The 27,740-nt window shown below is 48.8% G+C and overlaps 1 protein-coding gene across 4 annotated transcripts; it reads left to right on the plus strand.

The window, feature by feature from the left end:
• RNPEP (arginyl aminopeptidase) lies at nucleotides 1–26,452 on the plus strand. 4 transcript variants are annotated; one of them, XM_030930126.1, is made up of 11 exons: nucleotides 1–498; nucleotides 6,356–6,496; nucleotides 6,835–6,983; nucleotides 15,639–15,755; nucleotides 16,785–17,023; nucleotides 20,282–20,395; nucleotides 21,699–21,811; nucleotides 21,982–22,090; nucleotides 23,595–23,819; nucleotides 24,664–24,806; nucleotides 25,849–26,452. In XM_030930126.1, the coding sequence occupies exons 1-11, from the start codon at nucleotides 52–54 to the stop codon at nucleotides 26,005–26,007; spliced, it is 1,956 nt and encodes a 651-aa protein (XP_030785986.1). In that variant the 5' UTR covers nucleotides 1–51; the 3' UTR covers nucleotides 26,008–26,452. The 4 variants fall into 4 exon arrangements, with proteins under 4 accessions (XP_030785986.1, XP_010377156.1, XP_030785994.1 ...); XM_010378854.2 differs by having other exon boundaries at nucleotides 16,788–17,023; XM_030930134.1 differs by having other exon boundaries at nucleotides 1–462.
• The last annotated feature ends 1,288 nt before the right edge of the window (nucleotides 26,453–27,740 follow it).

Genomic DNA, 27,740 nt, shown 5'->3' on the forward strand with positions numbered 1-27,740 from the left:
GGGCTCCCCTAGGGTTCGTGGCCCGGCTGGTGAGCAACGGCGCTGCGGACCATGGCTAGCGGAGAGCCTTCCCCTGGCGGCGGCGCGGCCCGGCGACCGCTGCACTCGGCGCAGGCGGTGGACGTGGCCTCGGCCTCCAACTTCCGGGCCTTTGAGCTGCTGCACTTGCACCTGGACCTGCGGGCTGAGTTTGGGCCTCCAGGGCCCGGCGTTGGGAGCCGGGGGCTGAGCGGCACCGCGGTCCTGTACCTGCGCTGCCTGGAGCCCGAGGGCGCCGTCGAGCTGCGGCTGGACTCGCACCCGTGCCTGGAGGTGACGGCGGCGGCCCTGCGGCGGGAGCGGCCCGGCTCGGAGGAGCCGCCCGCGGAGCCCGTGAGCTTCTACACGCAGCCCTTCTCGCACTACGGCCAGGCCCTGTGCGTGTCCTTCCCGCAGCCCTGCAGCGCCGCCGAGCGCCTCCAGGTGCTGCTCACCTACCGCGTCGGGGAGGGACCCGGGGTGAGTGAGCCCTGGACTGCGCCCGCGGCTGCCTGCCCGCCCTTCTGGCCCCGAGCCGCCCTACGCCCGCACCTACCCCACCCGGGAGGAGGGACAGGGAGGACCCTTCCAGAGCGTCCCTGGAGGGGCCGAGCTCCCGGCGCGCCGCCTCTCGGCCTCCTCCCCTTGCTTCCTGTTTTCCACCCGGGCTGCCTGATTTCCTTCTTCTGAACTTGCTCCAGTCATTGGGCGGTGCACCCTTTGCCTTTTCCATCCTTCCGCGTCTCCTCCCTGGCCTCGGCGGCTTGTCTACATTGCGCCGCATTCCCGCTCATCGCACACTGCCGTTTCTGACATCTTCCGTGGCTTCCTGGATGACCTATTGTTCATGCATTTCACTTAGTGCTGTCTTGGACTTTTGGGCCGAGGTCCCTGATTATCAGCCACCTTATCTCTGCTTTATGGTGGCTCTGGAATTAGCCAGATGCTGATCTAGGTCTTTGTTCTGTGTGACCTTCTAGTTCCACGGTTAAAGCTTATATCTTTGTTTTTGTTTCCTCCTGTGAAGTCCTGGGTTTGATTAACGAAAGAATTTGAGTAAAAGTGAGAACCGGAATTAGGGTGCTATAAGTAATAATTTGGCCTTCTCACTGTTGGTTAGCTCTTTAATTTTTTTCGGAGTTGGGGGGCAAATACTGGAAATAAGAGATGGAGTTAGGTGGCTTATGTCTGTAAGAGTCAGAAAATCCTTCCTGGAGAGTCCTTAGGCTGGGGCTGCCAGTTATCTCTCAGGTAGAGTGGGTTGCAAGTTTCACAGTAAACTGCTTGCTTACAGTTTAATTTTTCTTTTATTTATTTATTTGAGGCAGAGTCTCACTCTGTCGTCCAGGCTGGAGTGCAGTGGCAAGATCTCGGCTCACTGCAACCTCTGCCTCCTGGGCAGAGGTTCAAGCCATTCTCGTATCTCAGCTTCCCTGGTAGCTGGGACTGCCGGCATGCGCCACCACACCCGGTGAATTTTTGTATTGTTTAGTAGAGAAAATTTCACCATGTTGGTCAGGCTGATCTCGAACTCCTGAGAACTCCTGACCTCGAGACCTGCGCCGGGCCCACAGCTTGGTTTTGTACGTTAGGGAGACATGATACATCAATCAGTATATGTAAGAAGTACATTGGTTAGGTCTGAAAAGGCGGGACAACTTGACGCAAAGGCAGGAAGACTGGAAGCAGGAAGGAGCTTCCGGGTCACAGATAGGTGATACACAAATGGTTATATTCTTTTGAGTTTCTGATGAGCCTTTCCAAAGGAAGCAAATCAGATATGCATCCATCTCAGTGAGCAGAGGAGTGGCTTTGAATAGAATGGGAGGCAGGTGTGCCCTAAGCGGTTCCCAGCTTGAGTTTTCCTTAGTGATTTTGGGGCCCCAGAGATTTTCCTTTCACAGCCTGATAACACCACCGCACTCCATCCTGAGCAACAGAGTGCAACCCTGTTTTAACAAAAAAAAATCAAAGATGATGAGTAAGCAATTTTGGTGGAGGTGGGGATTATGGCTAATATTTATTTATTTATTTATTTATTTTTATTTTTTTTGAGGCGGAGTCTCACTCTGTCGCCCAGACTGGAGTGCAGTGGCCGGATCTCAGCTCACTGCAAGCTCCGCCTCCCAGGTTTACGTATGGCTAATATTTAATAAGATGAACCAGGCACCAGTCTTAAGTGCTTGACATATGTTAAATGAGTTGTCTTTCCGTAAGTGGCTAATATGGTGCCTGGTACATGGTGAGTAAACTGTGTTAGCTTTTACTGCTAACTTTTGTATTTATTTATTTATTTATTTATTTATTTATTTATTTATTGAGACAGGGTCAAAAAGCTTCCTACATTGTTCTTTTTCAAAATCTCATTTCCATGCTAGGTGCCGTAGCTCACATCTGTAATCCCAGCACTTTGGGAGGCCAGGGCTGGCAGGTCACCTGAGGTCAAGAGTTTGAGATCAGCCTGGCCAACATGGTGAAACCCCATCTCCACTAAAAATACAAAAATTAGCTGGGTGTGGTGGCTCATGCCTGTAATCCCAGCTACTTGGGAGGCTGAGGCAGGATAATTGCTTGAATCTGGGACACGGAGGGTTGCAGTGAGCCAAGATCATGCCATTGCATTCCAGCCTGGGTGACAGAGCAAGACTCCATCTTAAAAAGAAAAAAAAATCTCATTTCCTAGCTGATCAGTAAAAACATCACTGATTGATGGCGTTCAATGATCAGTCAATTGATCAATCATCATTGACTGATATAGTGGCATCGTCTCAGCCCACTGCAGCCTTGACTTCCCTGGCTCAAGTGATCCTCCCATCTTAGCCTCCTGAGTACCTGGGACCAACCACAGACCTGTCACTTCCACACCTGGCTAATTTTTGTTATTTTTTTATAGAGATGGGGTTTCACCATGTTGCCCAGCCTGGTCTCGAACTCCTGGGTTCAAGTCATCTGCCCGCTTTGGCGTCCCAAAGTGCTAGGACTACGAGCGTGAGCCAACATACCTGGCCTAATTTTTTTTTTTTAATAGACTTTATATTTTAAAACATTAACAGAAGAATTGAGCAGCTAGTTCCCATATACAGTCCAGTACTCCCTACATACTCATATACACACAGATTCCCCTCTTGCTACCATTTTACATTAGTATGACACATTTGTTACAATTAACCAATGCTGATATATTATTAACCAAGACTAATTTTTACATTAGTATAATAATATATTTGTTATAATTAATAAACCAGTACTGATACTGGAGTCCATAGTTTTTTCAGAGTCCCTTAGTTTTTACTTCGTGTCTGTTTCTGTTCCAGGAAGCCATCCAGCATTCCACGTTATATTTAGCTGCCATGTATCCTCTTGGGACTCTGACAGTTTCTCACACTTTCCTTGTTTTTGATACAACTTTGACAGTTTGTTTTTTGAGACAAGGTCTTGCTCTGTCACCCAGGCTGTAGTGCAGTGAGCGACACAATCATGGCTCACTGCAGCCTTGATCCCCCTGGTTCAAGCGATCCTCCTGCTTCAGCCTCCCCACCAAGTAGCTGGGACTACAGGTGCATACAACTGCGCCCAGCTAATTTTTTGAATTTATTATTTGTAGAGATGAGGTCTCACTGTGTTATCCAGGCTGGTCTCAAATGCTTGGGCTCAAGCAATCCTCCCACCTTGGCCTCCCAAAGAAAGTGCTAGAATTACAGGCATGAGCCACTGCTCCCAGCCAGTTTTTTATTTTTATTTTTTCTATGGAGACAGGGTCCCCCTGTGTTGCCCAGGCTGATCTCAAACTCCTGGCCTCAAGCGATCCTCCTGTCTTGACCTCCCAAAGTGCCGGCATTACAGGTGTGAGCCACTGAACCCAGTCAACCTTGACAGTTTTGAGGAGTGTTGGCCAGGTATAGTGTAGGATGCCCCTGTATTGGAACTTATCTGATGTTTTCTCATGATTAGACTGGGATTATGAGTTTTGAGGGGCAATTCACAGAGGCAAAGTGCCTTTTTTTTTTCTTTTCTTGAAATGGAGTTTTGCTCCTGTTGCCCAGGCTGGAGTACATTGGCGTGATCTCGGCTCACTGCAACCTCCGCCTCCCTGGTTCAAGAGATTCTCCTCCCTCAGCCTCTGAAGTAGCTGGGACTACAGGCACGTGCCACCACGCCAGGCTAATTTTTGTATTTTTAGTAGAGACAGGGTTTCCCTATGTTGGCCAGGCTCGTCTTCAACTCCTGACCTCAGGTGATCTACCCGTGTCAGCCTCCTAAAGTGCTGGGATTAACAGGTGTGAGCCACCGCCCCCAGCCAAAGTGCCATTTTCATCGGGTATTGAGGGCGCATAGTATCCACGTGATTTATAACTGTCAGCGTTGATCTCGGTCCCCTGGCTGAAGCAGTGTTTATCAGCTTTTTCCACTCTGTCTCATCCCTTTCTATACTGCACTATACCTGTTATAAGGACACTAATTAATTTTTTCACACACAAAAACTCAAAGAAAAACCCAGCATCCCAACGTAGCTTCCTTATGCCTCTTAAAATAGGTCTCAGACACCGCTGTGTTCAGAGCCCTTCATTAGACTTGCCCAGGCCTGCCTCTCTCACTCTGCATCTGGAGCCTGCATCTGTTTATGCCTCTGCTCATGTTGCTCCTTGTCTCCTTGTGAATGTCTCCTCCCTGCCTTTCCAGCCATCTCAATCCTGCTTGTCTTTCAAGGTCCAGCCAGAAAGTTTTCTTTCTTCCTCTGTGAAATCATCCTGGAATAATCGAATCCATTTCTAAATTCTAAATGGTATTTGTTACTGACATATACTCCACCCTGCTCTGCTTCCAGGTGAATGAAAGCCTGTTTGCTCTAGGCAAAAACTGGGTTTTTTTATAATCATTCAGATTTGACTTTTTTTTTTTTTTTTTTTTTTGAGGCAGAGTCTCGCTCTGTCACCCAGGCTGGAGTGCAGTGGCATGATCTCAGCTCACTGCAACCTCTGCCTCCCGGGTTCAAGCGATTCTCCTGTCTCAGCCTCCTGAGTAGCTGGAATTACAGGTGCATGCCATCACGCCAGGCTAATTTTTGTATTTTTAGCAGCAACAGGGTTTTACCATGTTAGCCAGGTTGGTCATGAACCCCTGACCTCAAGTGAGCCACCTACATCGGACTCCCAAAGTCCTGGGATTACAGGCGTGAGCCACTGCACCCAACCCAGATTTGCCCTTTAAGAGCTAACAGAATGCAGATAAAGAATCATATAACCAGTGCCTATCATATAGAATACATTTCTTCTGAAAAGGTAAATTTTAGGAATAGAAAACAAATATTAAGCCAGGCGTAGTGGCTCATGCCTGTAATCCCAGCACTTTGGGAGACTGAGGCGGGCAGATCACCTGAGGTCAGAAACTCAAGATGAACCTGACCAACATGATGAAACCCCGTCTCTATTAAAAATACAAAATTAGCCGGGTGTGGCGGCACATGCCTGTAATCCCAGCTACTTGGGAGGCTGAGGCAGGAGACTCGCTTGAAACCCGGGCAGTGGAGATTGCAGTGAGCCAAGATCGCACCATTGCACTCCAGCCTGGGCGACAAGAGTGAAACTCTGTCTCAAAAAGAAAGAAAAAAGAAAACATATATTAGGCTGAGCATGATGGCTTATTCCTATAATCCCAGCACTTTGGGAGACTGAGGTGGGCAGGTTGCTTGAGGCCAGGAGTTGGAGACCAGCCTGGCCAACATGGTGAAACCCTATCTCTACAATACAAAAATTAGCTGAGCTTGGTGGTGCACGCGCCTCTGGTCCCAGCTACTTGGGAGGCTGAGGCATGAGAATCACTTGAACCTGTGAGATGGAGGTTGCAGTGAGCCGAGATTGCACCACTATACTCCAGCCTGGGCGACAGAGCGATACTCTGTCTCAAAAAAGAAAAGAGAATACATATTAATCACTGACTCCCAGTTGAGTTTTGCTTTTCTGAGTCTTATCACAAGTCCAAATGCAGTTCAGTAGTTTTTTGTTTGATGAGAAACTACCATAGAGACAAGGACACAGACAGGGTACAGATGAAAGGGTCAGAGGCTAGGTCCAGGGTCCCTGAGATGACCCATGGGATGCCGTGAGGAAAGTACCCTTACTGGTGGCTCTGCCCTGTGAAGTGGGTGTCATACTTTGGCCTGGATTCCAGGATGAACTAAATACACAAGAGGAGAGAGCTTTCTAGTTCGAACCAGACTGGCTGGCAGAAAGGTTTTAAGGATGACCTAAAATTCTCATTCCAGCCAGCTCACTTCTCTGGCCAGACTGAGCTCGTGTGGGAGAGATGTCAGTTCTGAAATGTTCTTCTTTTCGCTTAGGTTTGCTGGTTGGCTCCCGAGCAGACAGCAGGAAAGAAGAAGCCCTTTGTGTACACCCAGGGCCAGGCTGTCCTAAACCGGGCCTTCTTCCCTTGCTTCGACACGCCTGCTGTTAAATACAAATATTCAGCTCTTATTGAGGTAAGGAGACTAAGATTAGGTGCACCTGCCCTTGGGATTAAGAAATAATTTCAGATCTATCAAACAGGTCACATTTCAGTGGTAAATTATTATATCCATTCAGTAGTACTTCTGAAAAATTGCTTACTTTTAAATTCTTCCACCTCCTGAAGTTGTATGTAGCCTTCCTCTAAATCCCATCAGTTGAGCACAGATTTAGTTTCTTGAAACCTTTGTGTTCTCCAAGATAGACTCTGGGCCATTATCATCACACACAGGTGGCTGGTCATGCTTTATTCAAACTAATCAAAAGGAGACTCTCTCCAGGTAAAAATCTCCTAAGCTTTCTCTGTTGTCAGGTCCCAGATGGCTTCACAGCTGTGATGAGTGCTAGCACCTGGGAGAAGAGAGGTCCAAATAAGTTCTTCTTCCAGATGTGTCAGCCCATCCCCTCCTATCTGATAGCTTTGGCCATCGGAGATCTGGTTTCGGCTGAAGTTGGACCCAGGTAGGAGACAAAGACCCCACAGGCAAGGTTGGATTGGCCTCAGAGGCAAGGAGGACTCTGACCAGTGGACCTGCTGGGGTGGTTCTTGGGGAGTCTTGGATCCTCTGTCTGAGTCCAGAGCCTTTCTGCAGCTCATGCAGCATGAGCACAGCTGGAGGAAGTGCTCGTTTTCTCCCCGCCTTTCCCACTCCCTCTTTCCAGTTCTAATCCTGCTGCCTGGAATAACATCATCAGCCCTGCTAGCAGTAGTGTTGTCCTGGGCTGCCTTACAGAGGGATGTTGGAATTTAGGCTGCAATTTTGGGAAATTGTTTTTTTTTTTTTTTTTTGAGATGGAGTCTCGCTGTGTTGCCCAGGCTGGACTGGAGTGCAATGGCATGATCTCGGCTCACTGCAACCTCTGCCTCCTGGGTTCAAGCGATTCTCCTGCCTCAGCCTCACAAGTAACTGGGACTGCAGGCATGCCCCACCACACTCGGCTAATTTTTGTATTTTTAGTAGAGACGGGGTTTACCATGTTGGCCAGGCTGCTTTCAAACTTCTGACCTCAGGTGATTCACCTGCCTCGGCCTCCCAAAGTGCTGGGATTACAGGCATGAGCCATCATGCCCGGCCTGGGAAATGGATCTTCATTAATATCTTTAAGTTTTAATGCCCTTCTAGCAGCTATATCTACTTTCCTATCTTCGTACCAAATCTTCCCCATTTTCTTTTGCACTTAAGTTACTGGAAATATACAACTTTGGTATCATTATTTCCTTCTAAGAGGGAAGTGGACTCTCCTTCCTGTCTGCAGCAGATGCGTGAGTCTAAGCCTACGGTGACAGCAATGCCTCCGTGAGGTTAGATGGATCTTGTGAAGATAAAAAGTGATTTTGTAAGGTTTCCTGAGAAAAGAGGTGTGACTAGGAGTCTAGGTTTTTCCTGGCTCTCATGTAACCTGCCACCATAGCTTGGTCCCAATGTGGGAGCATCAAAGGCTGGACAGTTGGACAGTGAAACTGTGACCTTTTCCTGGTGCTGTTGCTGTTCTTTATCTCTAGCCCTGCTCCCAGTTCCTAGAGGCAGTGGTGTCATTGACAAGATTAGTTACAAGCCTCAGACTTCATAATTGGGCTCAGTGGCACTGCTGGTATCATGAGTCTTAGTTTCTGGTTATCAGATGGAATAATAGATGGGATTCCACTGGCATCTGCTCCCAGTGCACACACTCAAAACAATACCAGTCTGGAAAGACAAAGTGTGCTTCTCTTACGAAGGGCTGTCTTCCTAATAGGCAGGGTAGGAAATAACCAAAAGGATGTCATCTTTGCAACAGACAAGCAAGTAGATAAGTAAAGGAATGTCGTTTCCAAGAATACCCTTACTAAGGTTCTATTTGTGAGAGTATGAACTATTAATGGGAAATGAGAGAACAATAGATTCTAAAGATACTGAATGATAATGATTTCTTTTTATACTGCCTGTAATAAAAGACAACATGGTATATTGAACTAGGTGACAGGATCCACTTAACTGGTGGTAATGACTTATTCCTTCCCTGATTAGATGGACAGTCCTTGCCTTCTGGGTCACATTGTAGGGTCTTTTTTTTTTTTTTTTTTTTTTTTGAGACGGAGTCTCGCTCTGTCGCCCAGGCTGGAGTGCAGTGGCCAGATCTCAGCTCACTGCAAGCTCCACCTCCTGGGTTCACGCCATTCTCCTGCCTCAGCCTCCTGAGTAGCTGGGACTACAGGCGCCCGCCACCTTGCCCAGCTAGGTTTTTTTTGTATTTTTTAGTAGAGACGGGGTTTCACCGTGTTGGCCAGGATGGTCTCGATCTCCTGACCTCGTGATCCGCCCATCTCGGCCTCCCAAAGTGCTGGGATTACAGGCTTGAGCCACCGCGCCCGGCCACATTGTAGGGTCTTGTGGGGGGTTTATTATTTTTGAGACGGAGTCTTGCTCTGTTGCGGACGCTGGAGCGCAGTGGTGCGATCTTGGCTCACCATAACCTCCGCTTCTCGGGTTCAAGCGATTCTCCGGCCTCAACCTCCCGAGTAGCTGGGCCTACAGGTGCGTGCCACCGTATCTGGCTAATTTTTATATTTTTAGTAGAGATGGGGCTTCACTATGTTGGCCAGACTGGTCTTGAACTCCTGACCTCGTGATCCACCCACCTCAGCCTCCCAAAGTTCTGGGATTACAGGCGTGAGCCACCACACCCGGCTGTGGGGGTTTATTAAATGGGAGGGTTTTCTGGCAAGGTATGCCACCTATCCCAGTCCCTGTTACTGCAAGAGGAAAATCCTGGGCAGAGGGGAATTATGGATATATCCCAGTAGGCCCTTTTATGTATAATCTCTTCTAATCCTTACACAGACTCCATGAGGATGATACTCTCTACATTTTAAAAATAAGCAAACCAAGGCTGTGGTGAGTGGCTTGTGCAGGACCACTAGTTGGCAAAACTGGAATTAAAATGCAGGTATTTCCATTGCAAATCCAGTGCTCTTTGCACTATACTACGGGTGATGAGATTGCAGCTTGACTGAGAGCGTCCTCATTTATTTTGACAGAAATGTGTGTCCTGGTGGAGGTATCTTGGATGACTGTCTTAAACCTTCTAGTTATAGCAAGCTGAAGTCCACTGGGCTGAAGGACTATGGTAATTTTGATATTCAAGGTGGTGGTAGGACAGTTCACAAAGTAATTCCTTGAAGACACTGACTGCCGTCCCATGGTCTTTTTCTGTCTGGTGTCCTGTCACATCATCTTTGGCAACTTTTATCTCCTAACACCCGGGGTTGAGGGTGGCTGCAGGGTTTCTTGTGCTCTGACCTGCCCTTCTTGTTTTCCCCTCTCTCCCTCCCTCTCTCTCTTTCTTTCTTTTCTTGTCTCGCTCTCTTGTCCAGGCTGGAATGCAGTGGCACAAGAGCCCTCTGGCTACCAGGCTCAAGCAATCCTCCCACTTCAGTCTCCAGAGTAGCTGGAACCACAGCTACTCTGTCACCATGCCCAGCTAATTTTGTTTATTTTTTGCAGAAGCAGGGTCTTGCTATGTTGTCTAGGCTGATCTTGAACTCCTGTGCTCAAGAGATCCTCCCACCTCGGCCTCCCAAAGTGTTGGGATTGTAGGCATGAGCCACCGCACCAACCTTCAGGGTTTCTTGACCTCTACTCAGAGAGCCTTCTTCACTCTGTCAGCCACCCATATTCACAGCCATGCTCTGGAATCTAGAGCTAGACATCGTCATTGTCATGAACTGTACCATATCTGAACTTTTAAGCCACTGGTCCTCATTCATCCTGACTCTGCTAACCTTCCAGCTCTCTGACAGCCTCCCTCCCACTATATTCCACCACGTCTCCTCCTTGAGCTCATGGCAGCCTCCCTTCCGGCAAGCCACTCATTTCTCCTGGGCAGTCAAGACCCTCCTGACTGGGCTTCCCTCCCTGGCCCAAGTGTGTGGTTGGTTACCTCTTACCAACACCCCAAACCTCCTTGCCCACTATTCCGCTGCTGTAATGTCCCAGTCCCTTGTTATACAATTCCTTTTCTCTACTTCTATGAGTGGGTATTTGGGAGATATAGAAAACAGTGAAACTACACAGTAATACCACTATAACTTTCTTTTCTTTTTTTTTTTTTTTTTTTTTGAGACGGAGTCTTGCTCCGTCACCCAGGCTGGAGTGCAGTGGCGTGATCTTGGCTCACTGCAACCTCTGCCTCCCGGGTTCATGCCATTCTCCTGCCTCAGCCTCCTGAGTAGCTGGGACTACAGGCACCTGCCACCACACCCAGCTAATTTTTTTGTATTTGTAGTAGAGACAGGGTTTCATCATGTTAGCCAGGATGAGCTTGATCTCCTGACCTCGTGATCCGCCTGCCTCAGCCTCCCAAAGTGCTGGGATTATAGGCATGAGCCACCATACCTGGCTACCACTATAACTTTCAATTCTTCATGAAAAATTGGAATTAAAGGAAAGTCAAAATAGACATTTGTGAGGTTTTCCAGAAAAATGTAACAGATGTACAGTCTTCAACAGCAGGTGTGCTTTCAAGGTTGTTCAATAGTCCTTTTATTTATCTTTCCATCTCACTCCCTTTACACTGTTCTAAGACTGTACTCTTCAAGTTTACTGTCCAATCCCATCCCCTCACTTAAGCAGAAGATCTTGTCTCCTGTTTTACTGAGAATATTAAATTCATCAGATATGATTATGTCAGCTTACTGTCCTCCACTTAAAAAGTTATCTTCATCTGCTTCTATCCTTCCAGACTGCGATGAGGGTCCTTCCTTCTATTTAAAGCCAACTCTCTTCCCTCACATGTCCTCTGGGACTTTGCCTCATCATTTACGTCTCTGTCTTCAGATCTGCAGCCTCCCCCTCTAGACAAGCACCAGTTTCTCTTAGATCTATAGCAAAGCGAAAAACAAACTCAAGGCTGGGCGCGGTGGCTCACCCTTGTAATCCCACCTCTTTGGGAGGCCAAGGTGGGTGGATCACCTGAGGTCAGGAGTTTGAGACTAGCCTGGCCAACGTGGTGAAACCTCATCTCTCCTAAAAACACAAAAATCATCCCGACATGGTGGTGCATGCCTATAACCCCTGCTACTCAGGAGGCTGAGGCAGGAGAATCACTTGAGCATGGGAGGTGGAGGTTGAGCCGAGATTGCACTACTGCACTCCAGCCTGGGCGACAAAGAGAGACTCCACCTCAAAAAAAAAGCCAAAAAAAAAAAACAACAACAAACAAACTTGGCTGGGTGCAGTGGTTCATGGCTGTAATCCCAGCACTTTGGGAGGCTGAGGTGGGTGGATCATGAGGTCAGGAGATCTAGACCATCCTGGCTAACATGGTGAAGTCCTGTCTCTACTAAAAATACAAAAACAAAAATTAGCCAGGTGTGGTGGTGGGCGCCTGTAGTCCCAGCTACTCAGGAGGCTGAGGTGGGAGAATGGTGTGAACCCAGGAGAGGAGCTTGCAGTGAGCCTGGATCGCGCCACTACACTCCAGCCTGGGCGACAGAGCAAGACTCCGTCTCAACAAACAAATAAACAAAAACTAAAAAAACCCTTAACTCCATATTCTTTTCTGGCACAACACACTGTCCTTCCCTCTGTAGCCAGGTGATTTGAGTAGGATGTATACTCACTGGCTGCACTTCTTGAAACCCCCCCAACCCACCATCATTTATTGCTACAATCTACAATGGAATCCAGCCCCCTCCCTTGCCATGCTGTTGAAACTCTGTAGTAAGAGAGGTCATTTGCCTGAATACAGGTAACACATGTGATGCTTTTTAGCCCTCGCCTTCATGTTCTGCTGTTTTTCTTCAGCCCCGGTGGACCCTCCTCTAGCTTCTGTGACACCACCCATGCTGGTCGTCAGGCCTCCTGGTTAGTCCTTTCTCATCTTCTTCCCTGACCCTTTGCCCAGCTCCTTGTGTGTTGGTGTTGCCCAAGGCTCTGTCCTTGACCTGTTCTTTTCTCCTACATGCTTTCCTTGGAGAAACTCACTCATTCTTGTAGTTTAACATATTTTCTGTGTCCTGCAACCAGAATGATCTCTTAAAACTCAATCTGATAATGTCACTTGTTGCATTAAAATGCTCCCATGGCTCTGAAGGTCCAGTTCTGTAACAGGGCATCTGAGGCTCTTTGTGACCCGACCCTCTTGGGCCTCTCATGTCCCACCTCCTGCCACTGCCTCCCCCACTGCAGTCTGATCCTGTCCTCAAGTAATCCCAGACCCTCGGTGCTTCCTCACATGCATATGCAGCCTTCCATGGCTGGGTCTTTGCTTTTGATATTTGGGAAGTGCCTGATACTGGTTTCCCTATATCTTTTCTTCCTGTTAGAATAGTTCCTATGCTTCAGGCCGGGTGCGGTGGCTCAAGCCTGTAATCCCAGCACTTTGGGAGGCCGAGACGGGCGGATCACGAGGTCAGGAGATCGAGACCATCCTGGCTATCCCGGTGAAACCCCGTCTCTACTAAAAAATACAGAAAAACTAGCCGGGCGAGGTGGCGGGCGCCTGTAGTCCCAGCTACTCGGGAGGCTGAGGCAGGAGAATGGCGTAAACCCGGGAGGTGGAGCTTGCAGTGAGCCAAGATCCGGTCACTGCACTCCAGCCTGGGTGACAGAGCGAGACTCTGTCTCAAAAAAAAAAAAAAAAAAGAATAGTTCCTATGCTTCAGCAAAGGCAGAGAGGAAGTTTTCCCTCATCCTGGCCTGGACCCATCCCACTTTGCCATCAGTCCTTTTTTTTTTTGGAAACAGTCTTAACTCTTGCCCGGGTTGGAGTGCGATGGTGCGATCTTGGCTCTCTGCAACCTCTGCTGCCCGGGTTCAAGCAATTCTCCTGCTTCAGCCTCTCAAGTAGCTGGGATTACAGGCACGCATCACCATGCTCTGCTAATTTTTTTTTGTATTTTTTTTTTTTTTTTTTTAATAGAAACAGGGTTTCACCATATTGGCCAGGTTGGTCTTGAACTCTTGACCTTGGCCTCCCAAAGTACTGGGATTACAGACGTGAGCTACCAGCCCAGCTAGTCTCTCATTCATATGTCCATATGGAAAAGCAGTTCTTTTTTTTTTTTTTTTTTTGGTTGAGACAGAGTCTCGCTCTGCCGCCCAGGCTGGAGTGCAGTGGCCGGATCTCAGCTCACTGCAAGCTCCGCCTCCCAGGTTTACGCCATTCTCCTGCCTCAGCCTCCCGAGTAGCTGGGACTACAGGCGCCCGCCACGTCGCCCGGCTAGTTTTTTGTATTTTTTAGTAGAGACGGGGTTTCACTGTGTTAGCCAGGATGGTCTCGATCTCCTGACCTCGTGATCCGCCTGTCTCGGCCTCCCAAAGTGCTGGGATTACAGGCTTGAGACACCGCGCCCGGCACTGGAAAAGCAGTTCTACAGTGCAGCCAGGGACTCTTGGTCAAGCAGAGCCTTTGGCTGCAGGAGCCGAGTCCATTGCATCTTTCCATTAGACTGGATCTTCTTGTTTGTTTTTGTTTCCTCCAAGCCACCTTTGTTTCTCTATCTTTTTATTATGTAAATTTCAAACATCTAGAAAATTGAAAGGATGATGCATTGAACACCTTTAGAACCATCTACTTTGTTATATCAGTTATATGAGTGGATTTGTTTTTATTTTTGCTAGACTGTTTAAAAGCAAGTAAATCTGTGTGCCTCTCTGAAGAATAGAGGCATTCTCCTGTATAACCACAATCCCATTATTGTACCTAAGGCAGTTAACAAATTTCTATTAACATTAGTAGGTTTGGATCGGACACAGTGGCTCATGCCTATAATCCCAGCACTTTGAGAGGCTGAGGCAGGTGAATCATTTGAACCCAGGAGTTCGAGACCAACCAGGGCAACATAGCGAAACCCTGCCTGTACAAAAAGTAAAAAAATTAGCCAGGCATGATGGCATGTACCTATAGTCCTAGCTACTGGCATTGGGGAGCTGAGGTGGAAGGATCACTTGAGCCCCAGAAGGCAGAGGTTAGATCACACCACTATACTCCAGCCTGGGCAACAGAGCAAGAACCTGTCTTAAAAAAAAAAAAAATAGGTTTGTCTCTTAAAGTTTTATTCAATTCCAGATTCTATTATTAGAATCCTTTCTTTTTTTTTTTTTTTTTTTTTTTGAGGCGGAGTCTCACTCTGTCGCCCAGGCTGGAGTGCAGTGGCCGGATCTCAGCTCACTGCAAGCTCCGCCTCCCGGGTTTACGCCATTCTCCTGCCTCAGCCTCCCGAGTAGCTGGGACTACAGGCGCCCGCCACCTCGCCCGGCTAGTTTTTCTGTATTTTTTAGTAGAGACGGGGTTTCACCGGGATAGCCAGGATGGTCTCGATCTCCTGACCTCGTGATCCGCCCGTCTCGGCCTCCCAAAGTGCTGGGATTACAGGCTTGAGCCACCGCGCCCGGCCTAGAATCCTTTCTTCTTCTTCTTCTTTTTTTTTTTTTTTGAGGTGGAGTCTCCCTCTGTCGCCCAGGCTGGAGTGCAGTGGTGCCATCTCGGCTCACTGCAAGCTCCGCCTCCCGGGTTCACGCCATTCTCCTGCCTCAGCCTCCCGAGTAGCTGGGACTATAGGTGCCCGCCACCACGCCTGGCTAATTTTTTGTACTTTTAGTAGAGATGGGGTTTCACTGTGTTAGCCAGGATGGTCTCGATCTCCTGACCTCATGATCCACCTGCCTCGACCTCCCAAAGTGCTGGGATTACAGGCGTGAGCCACCGCACCCAGCCTTAGAACCCTTTCTTATCTCTCCTATAAGTAGAGAGAAAAAAACTAACATTTACTGTATAAACAGCTGTTTGAAGGGCTCTTGTGTGTTGTCTTGTTTAATCTTCACTCATTTTACAGATGAGGAAACTGAGGCTCAGAAAGGTTAAATCACTTTTGCAAGATTGCATTCAGTAGTGAAACCATAACCATGTAGCACGGTTCCACCTCCATGAGGCTGTCTGGGGTCCTTGTTTCTCTGGTGTGGTGAGCGGTCTCTTGGATCTATGTGGTGATCTGATCTTGTACCCCGTCACTGTGGCTGACTGCATTGTCACATTCACTTGTCTGAGGCCAGTTTTCTACGGGTGCTTTCAGGATCGGGTCACTGTGATGGTCTCTAAACACCATTCTGCTTTTTCTGTTCTCTTGTCTTTAGGAGCCGGGTGTGGGCTGAGCCCTGCTTGATTGATGCTGCCAAGGAGGAGTACAACGGGGTGATAGAAGAATTTTTGGCAACAGGAGAGAAGCTTTTTGGACCTTATGTTTGGGGAAGGTGTGATATCACATTGACTCTAGTGTCTCCTGTTAAACTGAGTCCCTGGTTTCCATTCTCCCTCTTTGTGTGGCTTCTCCACCTCCTGCCTCCCAGAACAAAGTTTCCCTGATCCCAGAAGTGAAGGAGAGGAGCAAAAGAGGAGGATGTGAGCCAGGCTCCGCACTGTTGCTGAGGAGAGGACCTAGGAGACAAAGTTCTTTTTTTTTTTTTTTTTTAAGATGGAGTCTTCTTGCTCTGTCGCCCAGGCTGGAGTGCAGTGGCATGATCTCAGCTCACTGCAACCTCCACCTCACCTCCCAGGTTCAAGCGATTCTCCTGCCTCAGCCTCCAGAGTAGCTGGGATTACAGACGCCCCCCACCACACCCAGCTAATCTTTGTATTTTTAGTAGAGACAGGGTTTCAGCCTGTTGGCCAGGCTGGTCTCAAACTCCTGACCTCAGGTGATCTGTCCACCTTGGCTCCCAAACTGCTGGGATTACAGGTGTGAGCCACCAGGCCCAGCCGAGAAGAGGTTCTTGAGGTGATGAAAATGTGACCTGCAGTTGCCAAGTTTGAGATGGGGCAGCACCGTCAAGATCCTTTGTTGACCTGTGTTTTCCCATTGCTGCAAGTTTCCCCACACTCTGTTTTTAACTTTGACATCTTCAGACTTAGGCTCCTTAGATAAAAGGGTGCACATTGGTCTTTATGACCCCAAGTTGGCCTCCAGGGGACTCCATGTGATGGAGCTGATAATATACTTACCACCTCCACACCTGCTTGGAAGGAGAGAGGGAAACAAATGCCTGGAGAGTGAGCTCCAGGAGAGCAGACACCACCTGGATGAGGGAAGTCCCGGCAAGGCAGGGGAGCCACCTGGGAGAAGCACTGAGGAGCCTGGCTTTATTTTCTGCACTGGGCCCGAAATCATGCTCTTCCTGTTTAGTGACTGCTTCTCTTAGGGCTTGGAAATAGGCTGGTAAAGGAAGCGAGGTAGGGTCTACTCCAGGAAGCCAGGGCCTCTCGGTGACCTCCCTGCTTCTCAGCAGGTACGACTTGCTCTTCATGCCACCGTCCTTTCCATTTGGAGGAATGGAGAACCCTTGTCTGACCTTTGTCACACCCTGCCTGCTAGCTGGGGACCGCTCCTTGGCAGATGTCATCATCCATGAGATCTCCCACAGTTGGTTTGGGAACCTGGTCACCAACGCCAACTGGGGTGAATTCTGGCTCAATGAAGGTTTCACCATGTACGCCCAGAGGAGGATCTCCACCATCCTCTTTGGTAAAGTGTCCACCCCTCTCCTAAGGACTCTGCATCCCATTCTTAACCTGTGGGGCCAGTGTGTTCTCCTTATGGGGTTTCAGAATACAAGTGGGGTTTCAGAATACAAAGCACATACATGGTTTGACAACTGACTTTTTCTTTCTTTCTTTTTTTTTTGAGGCAGAGTCTTACTCTATCGCCTAGGCTGGAGTGCAGTGGCCCGATCTCGGCTCATTGCAAGCTCCACTTTCCAGGTTCATGCCATTCTCCTGCCTCAGCCTCCTGAGTAGCTGGGACTGTAGGCGCCCACCACTATGACTGTAGGCGCCCACCACTATGCCCGGCTAATGTTTTTTGTATTTTTAGTAGAGATGGGGTTTCACCATGTTAGCTAGGATGGTCTTGATCTCCTGACCTCATGATCCGCCCACCTCAGCCTCCCAAAGTACTGGGATTACAGGCATGAGCCACCGCGCCAGGCCGACAACTGACTTTTTTTAAAAAAAACATTTCCCCAGGTCATTAAGTGTTTTTTTTTTTTTTTTTTTTTTTTTTGAGACGGAGTCTCGCTCTGTCACCCGGGCTGGAGTGCAGTGGCCGGATCTCAGCTCACTGCAAGCTCCGCCTCCTGGGTTTATGCCATTCTCCTGCCTCAGCCTCCGCAGTAGCTGGGACTACAGGCGCCCGCCACCTTGCCCGGCTAGATTTTTGTATTTTTTTAGTAGAGATGGGGTTTCACCGTGTTAGCCAGGATGGTCTCGATCTCCTGACCTCGTGATCTGCCTGTCTCGGCCTCCCAAAGTGCTGGGATTACAGGCTTGAGCCACCGCGCCCGGCCTTTTTTTTTTTCTTGAGACACAGTTTCACTCTTGTTGCCCAGGCTGGAGTGCAATGGCACGATCTCGGCTCACTGCAGCCTCTGCCTCCTGGGTTCAGCAATTATCCTGCCTCAGACTCCCGAGTAGCTGGGATTACAGGCACGTGCCACCACACCTGGCTAATTTTGTGTTTTTAGTAAAGACGGGGTTTCTCCGTTTAGGTCAGGCTGGTCTCGAACTCCCGACCTCAGGTGATCCACCTACCTCGGCCTCCCAAATTGCTGGGATTACGGGCATGAGCCACTGTGTCCGGCTCATTAGATTTTCTTCTATAGCTGCATATATGGATGTTTTTTAATTTACTGGTTGTTTCTAATTTTCTGTTGAAATATGTTGACAAACTTCCTTACCTATAAATGTCTATTCATATCAGATGATTTCAATAAGGATAAATTCTTAGAAACACAATTTCTGGGTCTGAACTTTTTTTTTTTTTGAGACAGAGTCTTGTTCTTTTGCCCAGGCTGGAGTGCAGTCTTGCAATCTCGGCTCATTGCAACCTCCGCCTCCGTGGTTCAAGCAATTCTCTTGTCTCAGCTCCCCCACATCCCACCCCTGTAGCTGGGATTACAGGCGTGCACCACCACGCCTGGATAATTTTTATGTTTTTAGTAGAGACGGGATTTTGGCATATTGGCCAGACTGCTCTTGAACTCCTGGCCTCAAGTGACCTGCCTGCCTAAGCCTCCCAAAGTGCTGAGATAACAGGTGTGAGCCACTGTGCCTGGCCCTGAACATTTTAAATTACAGAGTCTTTTTTAGTATATATTGTCCATTATCTTCCAGAAAGTTTGTACAAATCTGTACTTTCATTCAGAATATATATAGCAAGAGCCTATTTGTGAATATCTTAATCAGCCATTAGGAATCCTGCAAGCAAATATTTTTATCCCATTGTACAGTTGAAGAAACTGAGATTGAGAGAGGCTGAGTCACTTACTCAGAGTCAAAACATCTAGGAAAGGGCAGAGCTGGCTGGTTCCAAAACCCTGTCCCCCTCCCCTCCACTATTCCCTCAGTCATTGTTTTTAATGCAGAAGGAGACTTAGAGATCCTTAAAATTTTGGGGTTGGTAATTTCTTTTGTCTGACAGAAACAGTCAGATGAAAATAATTCTAAGTTTTCACAGAAGATCAAATCATTGCCAAGCACGGTGGCTCACGCCTGAGGCGGGTGGATCACCTGAGGTCAGGAGTTTGAGACCAGCCTGACCAATATGGTGAAACTCCGTCTCTACTAAAAATACAAAAAGTAGCCAGGCATCGTGGTGTGCGCCTGTAGTCCCAGCTACTTGGGAAACTGAGATAGGAGAATTGCTTGAATCCAGGAGGCGGAGGTTGCAGTGAGCTGAGATTGTGCCACTGCACTCCAACCTGGGCAACAGAGCAAGACTCTTGTCTCAAAAAAAAAAAGAAGATCAGGCTGGGCGCGGTGGCTCAAGCCTGTAATCCCAGCACTTTGGGAGGCCGAGACAGGCGGATCACGAGGTCAGGAGATCGAGACCATCCTGGCTAACACGGTGAAACCCCGTCTCTACTAAAAAATACAAAAAAAAAACTAGCCGGGCGAGGTGGCGGGCGCCTGTAGTCCCAGCTACTCAGGAGGCTGAGGCAGGAGAATGGCGTAAACCCGGGAGGTGGAGCTTGCAGTGAGCTGAGATCTGGCCACTGCACTCCAGCCTGGGCGACACAGCGAGACTCCGTCTCAAAAAAAAAAAAAAAAAAAAAGAAGATCAAATCATTTTCTAAAAATAAGGCCGGGGACCGGGCGTGGTGGCTCACGCTTGTAATCCCAGCACTTTGGGAGGCCAAGGCAGGCAGATCACCTGAGGTCAGGAGTTTGAGACCAGCCTGGCCAACGTGGCGAAGCCCCCTCTCTACTAAAAATACAAACGTTAGCTGGGCGTGATGGTGCACACCTGTAATCCCGGCTACTCGGGAGGCTGATGCAGGAGAATGGCTTGAACCCGGGAGGAGGTAGAGGTTGCAGCAAGCCGAGATCGCGCCATTGCACTCCAGCCTGGGCGACAGAGCAAGGCTCTGTCTCAAAAAATTAAAATAATAAATAAAATAAGATAAAAATATAGTACTTTGATAAGGAAAGGTAACTGTCAGAAAGGTGCGATTCTCCCAGTCCTCATCTAAGAGAGAGACTAACAGCCTGAGTTAACCAAGTCCTTTGTAGCCCACAGCAACAGGGAGCTAGGGACTTAATCAGGCTCTTTGTAACTGTCCCTGTTTGCCCTGGGTCCCCAGGAGGGTAATGTTATTAAGCTTCAGGTATCTGTTGCTGTTCTTCTTGAAGCCACAAAGAGGCAGCACAGTGTCTCTGTCAGGAAAATACACTTGGATGTGGTGACAGACTTTTTCCTGGGGGCTTATGTTTGATTCTGCACCAGGCGCTGCATACACCTGCTTGGAGGCTGCAACGGGGCGAGCTCTGCTGCGTCAGCACATGGACATCACTGGAGAGGAAAACCCACTCAACAAGCTCCGCGTGAAGATTGAACCAGGTCCAGGAGGCTCCTCTGTCTGACACCCACTCCCCTCAATTGAGCTTGGAGCCCCAAGTTAATGTGAACTTCATGTTGATCAGTGCACACTTAGAATGCTGTATTCGGAGGGAGGGGCACTCCAGAGCTCTTTCTGGCCAATTCTCTGGCCACTAGGATAACTGAACCCAAGCTACTGCAGCCAGATAGGAGTTCTGTCCAGTCTGTATGGTTCGTGATGACTTTATCATTGCTTTGCATTTGTACAAGTCTGTATTATTTTACCAGGCTCTTTCCCATTCCTTCATGATCATCAGGGCAGATCTGTGGATTCTGTAGAGTAAAAGCATTAGCCTTATTTTACAGAGGACGGGACTGAGTGCCAGACAAGTTAAGTGTCTTGTCCAGGTCATATACCTAATCAGTGCATGACTGCAACTGAGATCCGGGTCCTCTCTCTAAATTCAGAGCTTTTTACTTCCTAACATTTTCCTTCATTCCATGTGTGACTAATCTGAAACCTTTTTATGCAGTCGAAGCTCATGTTCCTTAATGCTGTTAAGTGTGCAGATGAATTTCTTGGAGACTGGTAATTAGTTTTAGCCTGGAACAGCTGTGAAAACAGCACATTGTCTGGGCATGGTGGCTCATGCCTGTAATCCCAGGTCGAGGCGGGTGGATCATGAGGTCAAGAGTTCAAGACCAGCCTAGCCAATATGGAGAAACCCCGTCTCTACTGAAAATATAAAAATTAGCTGGGCGTGATGGTGCTACTGGGGAGGCTGGGGCGGGAGAATCGCTCGACCCCGGGAGACAAAGGTTGCGGTGAGCCGAGATTGTGCCACTGTACTCCAGCCTGGGTGATAGAGCAAGACTCTGTCTCAAAAAAAGAAAAAGAAAAAAAAAAAAAAACACTGATCTGGGACGGGAGGTTGAGTATTTAGGTGGTGACCAATAGGGATGGAAAAGACACAGCCTGGTGCTCAGTGGGAAGAGTTGATGGAACCTACCCACACAAAGTATATCCTGGGACGAAGGAAATGTGTCCGCTCCTCTGGAAGGCTGGTTTCTTTGTCTTCATATTAGATCCACAGTAAATGACCCTCTGAGATCTCCTTGGAAGCACCTTGAGAGAGGCCAAGATCTGGAGAGAGATCTTGACCTTGAGAGAGAGATCTTAAGAGAGAGATCTTGGCCTTGCTGTCCCTGGGGAAGCTGAATTCTGATCTCTTCCATTGCTAGTCTTTGACTCTAGAGCTAGAGAAGAATGTTACGGGTGACAGGCTACAAAAGCTTAAATCTTGTCTGCTTTCTGTTCTGCCAGGTGTTGACCCGGACGACACCTATAACGAGACCCCCTACGAGAAAGGTTTCTGCTTTGTCTCATACCTGGCCCACTTGGTGGGTGATCAGGATCAGTTTGACAATTTTCTCAAGGTATAGTCACATGAGGGGAGAAGGAAGAGGAGTGGATAAAGCCACTGGGCCTGAGCAAGGGTAGAGGCAGGGGGCGAAAGAGGTAAGGGGTTGGAGGAGAACCCAGGACACAGAAGGACTTCACTCCCCACGGGGCCAGAGAGGGTCTGAAGAGCCTTCCCTCCTCACAGGCCTATGTGCATGAATTCAAATTCCAAAGCATCTTAGCCGATGACTTTCTGGACTTCTACTTGGAATATTTCCCTGAGCTTAAGAAGAAGAGAGTGGATATCATTCCAGGTAAGCAGAGGAACTGGCCCACAGGCTTCTAAAAATGCGTAGAGAATGATATCTCATATACACTCGGAAAGATGGTGGTGGGTGGGAAAACACTGGGTCAGAGTCGGCTAGGTAGGGGCATTTTGAGGAGCAAACCCAGAATCCTGGGATTTATTCCAGACAAATGACTTCTTTTGACTCCTCTCTGCCTCATTTTCTCCCAGTCTGTTTCCTTACTCTCTCCTCTCCGCTCCTCTTGTTTTCCTCATACCTGGACACACATAGTCAGACCCTTAACTTGCCCAGAGAGCTGCCACTGCTGCTGCTGCTGCTGCGCCACTGCTCCGAGCTAAAACTCACAGGGCAGGAGCGGAGGCAGTGCCCCCTCCTATGGTCTTCTGAGTGAAGGCAATCCCAGTAGCTGTCCTAATTTCTTTCTTTCTTTCTTTTTTTTTTTTTTGAGATGGAGTTTCACTCTTGTTGCCCAGGCTGCAGTGCAATGGCATGATCTCGGCTCACTGCAACCTCTGCCTCCCGGGTTCAAGCGATTCTCCTGCCTCAGCATCCCCAGTAGCTGGGATTACAGGCGTGCGCCACCACGCCAGGCTAATTTTGTGTTTTTGGTAGAGACAGGGTTTCTCCATGTTGGTCAGATTGGTCTCAAACTCCTGACCTCAGGTGATCTGCCTGCCTTGGCCTCCCAAAATGCTGGGATCACAGGCATGAGCCACCGCACCCAGCCCCCAATTTCTGCCTGGGAGGTACTGCTTCCAAAGAAAAAAGGAAAAATGTCCTGTCATGGATGACACAGTCCATTAGATAAACCCCCACTTTTTGCTGTGGCCTGAACCGCCCTGAGTCACTCTGTGTTGGTTTGACGAAGTCTGCGTCCTCTGACAGTAGGATTGGTCAGACCTTTAGCAGCACCTGTTGTTCGGTTGGAGGCTTGCATTTTAACGTCATGGGACTCCGGAGCTAATGGTAGTTAATAATTCCAGAGTACTTACTATGCATCAGGTGGTACGCTAAGCTTTTAATGTTTATTTGCTCATGTAATCCTCATAGCCATCACTGAGGCAGGGCCTATCACCCCCACTTTATAGATAAAACTGAGGTGCAAAGGTGAAGTAACATGCCTGTGGCCTCCCAGCTAGTTAATGGCAGAGCAGGGGTAGGAACCCAGGCAGCCTGGTCCTAGAGCCCCGGTGCTTAAGTACAGTGTGGTTCTGGTGATCGGTAGGAGAATGTACACGTGAATAGAGCATCCACCAACTTGGCTCTGACAACACGGTGCTAATTTGGAATGAAAAGCACTTTCACGGTCGAAACGGCACAGTCTCTAGATACCATTATAACTAGGACTCTGCTGGAGCAAGTGGTTACATGGGAAAGTAATGTTCAATGCTGGGGAAAGAGTTTGGGATGGAGAGAGGAGAAACTTGAGGTCTCTGGGAGTTGCTTGAACCAATTGACCATAACCTGGCCAGAGAATTCTGATAGTATCTTCTCTCCTTCTCCCAAACAGGTTTTGAGTTTGATCGATGGCTGAATACCCCTGGCTGGCCCCCTTACCTCCCTGATCTCTCCCCTGGGGACTCACTCATGAAGCCTGCTGAAGAGCTAGCCCAGCTGTGGGCAGCCAAGGAGCTGGACATGAAGGCCATTGAAGCCGTGGCCATCTCTCCCTGGAAGACCTACCAGCTGGTCTACTTCCTGGATAAGATCCTCCAGAAATCCCCTCTTCCTCCTGGTAAGAAAATGGTGAACCAGGGCTCCTTGTGTGCAGAGCTTTATGTCAGGGGCTAGAGAGAGACTCACAAAAGGTAGTGATGCCTGCCTCTAGGGGACTGCCACGTACAATAGGGAGGCTGGCCCTCCACAAGGAATGTGCCATCAGGAGGTTATGGGTTCTACCTACAAGCACCATAAGGACAAAGTCACAAAGCCTGGCATTGCTCAAGTCCGAAGCTTCTGCAGGTGACTCTTGTAAAGCCTTTGTGTCTATTAAGTCATTTAATTCACACAGCTCCTCTGGGAAGTAGGTGGTGTGATTTAAATACCCGAGTGACAGAGAATGAACTTGAGGTACAAACAGGTCGCACAGAACCCAGTCATCCAAAGCTGTCAACCACTAATGCTTTGTGGCTGCTCAGTCAAAATAATGTTCACCAAGAGGTTAAAAAAAATAAGTTAGAGCCAAGATGACCTTTAGCAGGTGAGTGGCAGGAATACAAATGGGACAGGATATTGGGGGAATATGTCTGCTTTAATCTTGCCCTGTCGACCAGGCTGGAGTGCAGTGGTGCTATTGGCTCACGGCAGCCTCCGCCTTCTGAGTTCAAGCGATTCTTGATTCTAGCGCCTTGGCCTCCAAGTAGCTGGGATTACAGGCGTGCACCACCACACAGGCGTGCACCACCACAACGGCCAATTGTTTTTGGTATTTTTAGTAGAGACAGGGTTTCGCCGTGTTGACCAGGCTGGTCTCACACTCCTGACCTCAAGTGATCTGCCCACTTCAGCCTCCCAAAGTTCTAGGGTTACAGGCGTGACCCACCTTGCCCAGCCACAAATCATTTCTTTCTCTTCTCCAGGGAATGTGAAAAAACTTGGAGAGACATACCCAAGTATCTCAAATGCCCGGAATGCAGAGCTCCGGCTACGATGGGGCCAAATCGTCCTCAAGAACGACCACCAGGAAGATTTCTGGAAAGTGAAGGAGTTCCTGCATAACCAGGTGGGTGACCTCTGCCTCGCTCTTCCCGAAAGCACACCGGGACCCACTCGGCCATACGTGAAGTGATCATGTGGACCGGGCTCATCGAGGACTCATCTGAGGCACAGAGGGAGGGGCAAATGGCCTGAGGATCCTACCACTCAGCCTCTTTACTAGTGTGGCTTTGAAGGCATTGCCCTAGGGACAAGAGGAAGCCTGCAGGCCTGCGGAGCTTTCTGCAGTTCAGCTGGTGAGACACCAGGGGAAAAAGCTGGCCAGAGCCAACCCAGAGGCGGGAAAGAGGGTGATCGCATCATGCGGGAAACGCAAGAGGGAAAGGGGCCAGAGGTCGAGCAAGAAGAGCAAAGGCTTGGAGGATAGGTCCCTGCTGCCCTGTGACTTGGGCATGGTTGGGACAGCAGCCAGACCCTCTGTCACTATGTGGAAGTTGCCCTGTTGGGGAAGGGCCCCAGGCTCTCAGGATGAACTGAATGTCATCAGATTCTGGAGCAGGGAGGGGCTGGACTGGAGATGAAGCAGTGCTCTGCATAAAGTCAGGGCTGCGTGCCTGTTTGGGGATATTCTGAGCCCTCTGACGGCTTCCTCAAGGCTCTGGATTTTAGGAACTTGCGATGTCGCTGGCTTTTATTTGTGTGAATTTGACCTGTGGGTTTTCCTTTGTTTGACTGCAGTTGGACCGTATGCAGCTGTGAGCTTTATGTGCTGCAGCTGTTGATATCTGCTATTCACTTGGTGGCTCACCACCTACCCCTTTCCAAAAGTCTGGAGTCCCACTGTGTCAGCCCAACTCATTTGTTTTGTTGAGTGTAGACATCCCCAAGTTAGCATGGATTGGGATGCATCTCCCATGCATCTCCATGGATCTTTGGCCCCCCAAGAAGATGCCGGAATTAGAGCACTTCTGATGAGAAACTCCTCATTCCAACTGTGGTACCCACATCCCTTTTAGCACCTAGCCATGGCTGCTATTAGGCTGGTACAGGAGGGCTGGACAGACCCACCGGGCAAGCTTCTTAGGCATGTGTATGTGTGTTTCTTGCAGGGGAAGCAGAAGTATACACTTCCGCTGTACCACGCAATGATGGGTGGCAGTGAGGTGGCCCAGACCCTCGCCAAGGAGACCTTTGCATCCACCGCCTCCCAGCTTCACAGCAATGTTGTCAACTATGTCCAGCAGATCGTGGCACCCAAGGGCAGTTAGAGGCTCGTGTGCATGGCTCCTGCCTCTTCAGGCTCTGCAGGCTTTCAGAATAATTGTTTGTTCCCAAATTCCTATTCTCTGATCAACTTCCTGGAGTTTACATTCCCTCAGGATAATCTGTTCTCTAGGCTTAGGTATCTGTGACTCTTGAGCCTGTGCTCTGGTGGAAACTTACTTCTCTAGTCCACTGAGCCCTGAGACAGAGAACCTGCCCACAGCTCTCCCCGCTACAGGCTGCGGGCACTGCAGGGCAGTGGGCCTTCTCCGCCTCTCCGCCTAAGTCTCTGGGAAGAAGTGGAGAGGACTGATTCTCTTCTTTTCTTTTTTTTCCTTTTCTTTTTTCTCTCTCTCCTTTTTCTTGCTGATTTTATGCAAAGGGCTGGCATTCTGATTGTTCTTTTTTCAGGTTTAATCCTTATTTTAATAAAGTTTTCAAGCAAAAATTGTTATGGATTGAGTGACTGTTACATTTCTTCCACCAGGGGTCCCCACTGTGTTTGTTCAGGAAAGGTCACTGGGGGAAGCCCAGAGAATGACAGTGTTTCCCTGTCCTCAGCAAACAGCCAGCGTGAAGGAGGTGGGTGTCCCACCCATGCAGATGAAAAAATATATGGCAAAATGGCACAGCTGGTACAGGAAAATGAAAAAGGAATAGCATTCCAGTTCTCCTGAAGCAACTGAATTCTCTCCCTGCAGCAGCATTCCTATTATCATTTCCATCACTAAGAAAAAAAAAAAAATGGGCTGGGCACAGTGGCTCATACCTGTAATCCCAGCACTTTGGGAGGCTGAGGCGAGAGGATCGCTTGAGCCCAGGAGTTTGAGACCAGCCTGCCCAACATAGTGGGACCTCATCTCTACCAAAAAAAAAAAAAATGGTCAGGCGTGATGGTTCACGCCTGTAATCTCAACACTTTGGGAGGCTGAGGCAGGCAGATCACTTGAGGTCAGAAGTTCAAGACCAGCGTGGCCAACATGGTGAAGCCCCATGTCTACTGCAAAAATTATATATGTACAAAAATTAGCCATGCATGGTGGCGCACACCTGTAGTTCCAGTTACTTGGGAGGTTGAGGCAGGAGAATCACTTGAACCTGGGAGGTGGAGGTTGCAGTGAGCTGAGATCATGCCACTGCACTCCAGCCTGGGTGACAGAGCAAGACTTCTAAAAAAAAAAAAAAAAAAAAAAAAGATAGCTGGGCGTGGTGGTGCATGCCTGTGGTTTCAGCTACTCAGGAGTCTGAGGCAGGAGGGTCACTTAAGCCCAAGAGGTCAAGGCCACAGTGAGTCTTGACTGTGCCACTGAACTCCAGCCTGAGTGACAGAGTGAGACCCTGTCTCAAAAATAAAAATAAAAAACTGTCTTAACGACTTTTTCTCTACCCTTCTTCCCATCCCCAAGGCTTCACTGGGCCTCGCCTGTCTTTGCTCCTGGATGACTATTTGAATGGCGTGGTAATCAGTAGTCTTTTAGAACTTAGCACTAAATTCTGATTTCCTGGCCTCAACATGGGGACCTAAACAGTTAGCAATCTGGGTTTGGGAGTGGGATGAGGGGAGGGTTGGAAGAAATATTTAGTGTGTTTCAGTTGCCTTTCTTTAAATACAGGGCACCCCTGAACCAGCCTCTGTTCGCAGCTCTGCTCTGTCCTCGGCTTTAGGTTATCAAACAGGCTTTCTCCCTCCCCTGCACAAGGGTTGGGAATGAGTCGATTTGCTTTTACTCAGCAAGAG

This window comes from Rhinopithecus roxellana, chromosome 1 (genome assembly GCF_007565055.1).
Source record: "Rhinopithecus roxellana isolate Shanxi Qingling chromosome 1, ASM756505v1, whole genome shotgun sequence".
Taxonomy (NCBI): Eukaryota; Metazoa; Chordata; class Mammalia; order Primates; family Cercopithecidae; genus Rhinopithecus; species Rhinopithecus roxellana.

Bases quoted from the DNA above. Each gene is read 5' to 3' on its own strand.
- RNPEP (XM_030930126.1), top strand. From the start codon at position 52: ATGGCTAGCGGAGAGCCTTCCCCTGGCGGCGGCGCGGCCCGGCGACCG. The intron at 17,024-20,281 runs GTAAAGTGTCCA...ATTCTGCACCAG, and splicing joins GATCTCCACCATCCTCTTTG to GCGCTGCATACACCTGCTTG. The intron at 20,396-21,698 runs GTCCAGGAGGCT...CTGTTCTGCCAG, and splicing joins CCGCGTGAAGATTGAACCAG to GTGTTGACCCGGACGACACC.